Raw genomic sequence first — 6,000 nt, 5'->3', positions numbered from 1 at the left:
AGAGTCTGAGAAACACCATCATTAGCACTAGTGATGAAGAAGGAGAATCTATCGAGTGTGCACTGGAGACCCCTGAGAGGCCTTCTAGTCTATCAATCAATTAATCCATCCACAGCCTTGATTAAGCACCTACTATGTGCCAGCCTGAGCATTGAATATGCCAAGGGCAAACAGAAGCAGCCTGCCTTCAACCTTCTATTCTAGGGTGTGTGTGTGTGTGTGTGTGTGTGTGTGTGTGTGTGTTTGTGTGTGTGTACATATTTGTGTGTGTGTGTGTGCATGTGTGTGTGTGTGTGTGTGTGTGTGTGCGCGCGTGTGCTGAATAAAGGCAAATGAATCCTGGCCTCCAAGCAAGCTAAGGGCTTTCTGCAGGCTGCCTGCTGAGGGGTGGCAGCACTTTTCTGGGCAGAGACAGAGCTGTGGTCCAGAGCTTCTCTGTGAGGGCGGCACACACGGAAGAGGAGATGTGGCCGATGTGAGGGGGATGTTAGCAGCTGGAGCGAGGGTGCAGGGGAACCATGTTTGGATGAAGGATGTGCCTCCCTATATTGAGCTCAGAATCTCCCCTGAAGTCCATGCACTTACTGATGCTCACTAAGACCACTCCTGGCCCTGGCCGTGGACTCCTCCTAGCCATGTGCTCCCTCCTCACCTCCACCTCAGAGGCAAAGGACAGATGCTGCCCTCAGTTCACAGGCTAAGCGGGGAGACACCATGAAAACCACTGGGTAGAAACAAGGCCATAGATGGGATAAATTGGAGAATGTCATCAGGGGACAGCACTGGTATGAAGGGGGCTAGCAAAGGCTTTCTACAGAAGGTGGGATTTTAGCTGAGACCTGACGGAAGCAGCCAGGGAATCGTGGAGATAAAACATGAACGTGACCAGCCACAGCCACAGCAAATTACTAATTTCAGGTAGGACTGAGGCACCCTGTCAGTTTCTCTGTAATCGAACACTAGGGCCGCTAGGGGGAGCCGTAGTGCAGAGAGCCCAGGACTGGAGTCAGGACCCCTCATCTTTAAGAGTTCAAATCTAGTCTCAGACACTAACTAGTTGTGTGACTCTGGACAAGTCACTTCACCCTGTTGGCCTCAGTTTCCTCATCTGTAAAATGAGCTGGAGAAGGAAATGGCAAACCACTCCAGTGTCTCCTCCCAGGATTGGTGGGAAGAGCAAATGAGCCTGAAGACGTGAACATCCTTGTTTTCTGCCCGTCCTTAGGTCTTATGTTCCTTGAGACAATAGACAGGGTGTCTTCAGCTCCACTGTTCTGTAGATCTGCCACCAGTGTGTGCCGAATAAACACTGTGGGCCAGCTCTGAGTCTGTCCTTCAAAGACTCAAAGGCCATTAGCGCTAGATGGACCCTCAAGGTCATCTGCCCGAGCCTCCCCCATACTTTTACAGGTGAGGAAAATGAAACAAAGAGAAGTCAAGGATCACACAGCTTGTATTTCACAGAAAAGACGCGCAGAATCTCGAGTTCACAGCCCTCAGAGGCCAGCAAAAGTTAAGTGAACTGCCCAAGGCCTTACAGCTAAGTAAGTGTCTGAGGCTGGATTTGAACTCAGCTCTTCCTGAGCTTTATGCACTGTGGTGTCCCCTAGCTGCCCACTCATGGCCTCCACTCACAAAACGCTCATTGACTGAACAGCCAGAGCCCACCTCCTCTGGACACTGGAATGACTGCTGCCTTTCCTCTCCTTCTCCCCCAGGGATGGAGGCCCTGCTGGGCAAAGGCCCCGGGTCCTACTCACTTGAAGGCGATGATGTTGGGGTGTTTCAGCTTCCGCAGGTGTTTGATGTCTGTCTCATTCTGCTCCCTCACCTTCTTGATGGCCACCTCCTCTGCTCGGAACTTACCCAAGAAGACGGCGCCTTGAGCTCCGCTGCCCAGCCACTGCAGCTCTGAGATCTCCTCGAAGGGGACTTCCCAAGTATCTGGGGGCACAAAGGAGAGACAAGCATGAAAAGGTCTCTGTCTGAGGTACTGGCCTCTCCTAGTGGCCTGGCCTGCTCAGGGCTGGGCTGTCCTCTGGGACAAGAGGACACAAGAGGAACCAAACTGTGATGCCTAGATTCTGGTTTGGGGTCAATACATGATTACAGAAAACAGACTAAGTCACGGGAGGATCGATGATTCAGCACCAGAAGCCCGGCCCAAACCTTCTTTTTGGAAAATGAATTTTTATTGATCTTTTTTGTTTTCACATCAACGACCCTGCCCAATGTATTCCACCCCCACCTCTCACTCTCCCAGAGAGCCAAACTCATTACAAAGAACAAAAAAGAGGCACCGTGCTTAATTATTCTGGGACTACAAAGACAAAAACCAGAAAAAAGAAAGGTTTTGGCCTCAAGGAACGTGTGTTCTCCTGGAGAGATAGACCCTGCAGGTAGATAAATCAATACAGGGCAATCTGAAGGAGAAAGTGGGGACAGATGGTGGTTCCTGGGAGGAACTTCGAGGGGGCTAAGGCGTCTGCACTGTCTCCAGTGGTTTTCAGGTGAAAATTTATTACTGCTCTGTTTCCTTCAAGGGACATTCAGTGAGCTGGGAAGGTGCAGTTTTATCTCTGAAAGGAAACCGACTTACTGTTCACTGCAGCAGTGAAGGGTGAGCAGGGGTGAAGGATGAGCAGGGAGATGTTGGCATTAGCCAGAGACTCACTGTTCCCTGATACCACAGATCTGGAGTGTGAAGGCAGCACCTCGGAGGATGTATAGTCAGACTCTCTCATTTTACAGAGGGAGACACTGAACCTGAAAGATGTCACCTGAATGGTTCTTGCTCAACTAACCCACACACTCACACAGGTAATCCTTGATGATGTTAGGAAACGCCACCAGCTTAGGCTGGATCCCCTTCCCAGAGATTGGTAGGTTCAAAAAGCTGGAAAGATTAGGAATCCTTCACATTCGGCCCTCAAAACAAGGGAATTTTACCGATTCCTCAGTTTATCCCCATCTTGTCTGTCTCTAATTGGTTTATTTAAAGGTGGCCGGGGCCTGCTGATGCTGTCCTGTTGTGTTTATAAAGGTTTCTCTAGCTTCCATGTTCTACCCGAGTGTAAAGCTCCCCAGACACTCTTCAGCAGGTTGCTTAGGGGCAAAGTGCAAAGTCTAGAGCAGGGCTGGTTGCCTGGTTCTGCTGCGTACACTGCTTCCTCTCTCTCAGAACTAGAACCAATACTGTGATGGTGAGGTGGTTGGACAGATACCTCAATGTCCTTTGTTCATCAGACCCATTTGTACATCACATAACTCAGGGAGGGTTGGCAATAAGGGAGAATACGCAGATTTTTTTTTTTTAACAATCATTTTTACCTCCTGCTCTCCAAGCCTTTCATAGAGCTGCCCCAAATCCCAGAAATAGTCAGTGAAATCACGACTGATCTCCCCTGGACACTCTTTAGTGGCAGTGCTGAAATCACGAACATGGCAAGAGGCAGCTGGAGATCAAGAGCAAAGCAGGAAAGTTTGGCCCTTTTGGCCCTGGAGAAAACCCCCTCTGAAAGCAGAAGATTGGGCTGCAATGGCTCTGGGGTGGCCTGAACCTCTATGCCACTTCTCCCCATGTGACCCATGAGCAGATTCTCCTGCTCCCAGGGATACCTACTCCCCTGGCTACTGAGCCCGCCCCCCAACATCTGTGGTGAGCATTATTTTACATGGTTCCTGCCATCCTGCAGAGTTAAATGTTTGTTCAGAAATGAGAATGAATCACAGAACATTTGAGGAAACTCTCAGTGGCTCCCTGGTGCCTCCACAGCCTGGCCAATAGGGCCTTCCACAATTGACTCCATGCTACCTCTCCAGACCCATCTCACAGTATTCTTCCTCATAAACTCTATGTTCCAGCCAAACCGGCTTCCATGCTGTTTTCCGATCTCAACACACCATTTCCTAGACCAGGGGCATCAAACTGAACCAGAAACAGAACCCACTAAACTGTCCTTAAGGATCCCTGCTGCAACACATTGACTTAGTTTTACGATATAACATTATTTACATTTTATTGTATTTCTGTTTATTTTGTTAAATTTTTCCTAATTACATTTTAATTTGGTTTGGTGGCCTTAGGGAGTTTGGGGGATGCATTGTGTTGGACACCTCTGATTTAGACTGTTCTTCCATGCTGGAGATGCACTCCAAAATACCATCACCTCCTTACCCCAGAATTCTTTTCTTCCTTTAAGGCTCAGCTCAGGGAGGAGCTCCTCTGAGAAGCCTTCCCCAATTCCCCCAAAGGAGAACTTCTCTTTCTCCTCAAATATTCCAAAAGCACGTTATCTGGCTGTCACTCTCTATCCTGCATAGTATTTATCTGTGTATGCGTCATACCCCTTGGTAGACTATAAGTTCCATGAGGGCAGGGATGGCTTCATTTTTGTTCTTTGTAGCCCCAGTGTTTAACACTGGCTAGGCCTTTAATAAATTCAGGTCATTCATTGGACCAAAGGATATGAGCAATTTTCAAAGGAAAGTTTTTAACCACCTGAACAAAGTATTTAAGAGCCCCAATTGTCAGAGAAAGGCAAATTCAAACAACACTAAATCGACTGGCAAAAATGGCACAAGTTGGAAAAAGCCAATGGTGGAGGGGCTGTGAACAGGCAGGTACGTTTATTTACCACTGGAGGGATTGGTCCGACTCTTCTGGAAAACTCTGTAACAATGTGAGAAAAGCGACTCCTACCTGCGTGTGCCCTTTGTTAAATCTATTTCACTACAGGGTTTATACCCAAGGAAGTCAGCGTCAGAAAGGAAAAGGCCGTGTGTGTGTGTGTGTGTGTGTGTGTGTGCATGTCTGTCTGTCCATGTGTATACAAATACATGTGTATATGCATGTATATAGGAATACACGCACATGCAAATGTATATACAATGCACACATACAAATGTATATGCAGACATGTATCCACACATGTCATATGCATGTGTGTAACTGGATGTCAGAGCCAAAACCTGAACACAACCCGCATGTACTGATTGGGGAGTGGGATGTTCCTGCACTCTATGGAACAATGAACATGAATAATTTAGAGCCACATGGGAAGACTTGCTTCCGGTGACGACGAAAAGTGGAGAAAGAAGAACCAGAAAGACAATGTGTAAATTGCAATAAGGTCGAGGAAAATGGCCCAACGCAAGGCCCAACACAAGGCCCAACACAAGGCCCAACACAAGGCCCAACGCAAGGCCCAACGCAAGGCCCAACACAAGGCCCAACGCAAGGCCCAACGCAAGGCCCAACGCAAGGCCCAACACAAGGCCCAACACAAGGGCCAATTTTAGTTCCAAATGCTAAGAGAAAGCCCAAGCCCATCTTTCCGTTAACAAACCGTAAAAGACAAGAATGGAGAGTGGCAGGCACGCCGGGCGGAATCGCTCGAGGAGGCAGTTCTGCTGACTTTTTTAAGGGAAGACACTACGGTTTTTTGGGGGGGAAGAGGAGGCGACTGTCAAAACAAAACATCTCCATTTTTACAATGTTATTGCATTGAATCCTACCCAAAGGCCTTGTTTCACCTAGGAAGCAGCCTGCGAGAGGCCTCCCCTCGGACAAGGCCGTACAGGTGGGAAGAAGGGCATCTATTTTATATTTTACATTATAATAATGACCGTCCAAAATCTCAACGTGGACAGCACTAATTGTTAAGAACGTCTTCTTGAGCCCAAGCGGCCTCTCTCCACCTTCCTCTCAGGCCAAGCAGAACAAAGCTAACGTTCCTTCTGTGCATTAGGCCTTCGAATACTAGAAGACAGCTCTAGTGTACTCCAGAGGTGCCAAATATGTGCTGGGGGTGGGAGTGGAGTTGGGGAACTTGGCCCGTAGCACTCCCAAAAGTGTGGCCCAAACCAGAGTCGAATGCAACTGGGAGATAGCTAACAAAGTGAACAAAATACAATAAAGCGTAGATAATGATACATTTTAAAACCAAGACAACCTGTAGCCCCCAGAGATCTTTGTGTACAGCTTAGTGGACTCTATTT

General features: G+C 48.2%; 1 protein-coding gene across 1 annotated transcript in view; it reads right to left on the bottom strand.

The window, feature by feature from the left end:
* Positions 1-6,000, bottom strand: part of MAP3K13 (mitogen-activated protein kinase kinase kinase 13) — a 143,633-nt gene that overhangs the window by 20,258 nt on the left and 117,375 nt on the right. The window contains exon 5 of the mRNA XM_036767005.1: positions 1,761-1,944. Coding sequence (XP_036622900.1) covers positions 1,761-1,944 — 184 coding nt within the window. The remainder of the gene's footprint in view (positions 1-1,760; positions 1,945-6,000) is intronic.

This window comes from Trichosurus vulpecula, chromosome 7, assembly GCF_011100635.1.
Source record: "Trichosurus vulpecula isolate mTriVul1 chromosome 7, mTriVul1.pri, whole genome shotgun sequence".
Taxonomy (NCBI): domain Eukaryota; kingdom Metazoa; phylum Chordata; class Mammalia; order Diprotodontia; family Phalangeridae; genus Trichosurus; species Trichosurus vulpecula.
This window is presented reverse-complemented; position numbering and strand designations above follow the sequence as displayed.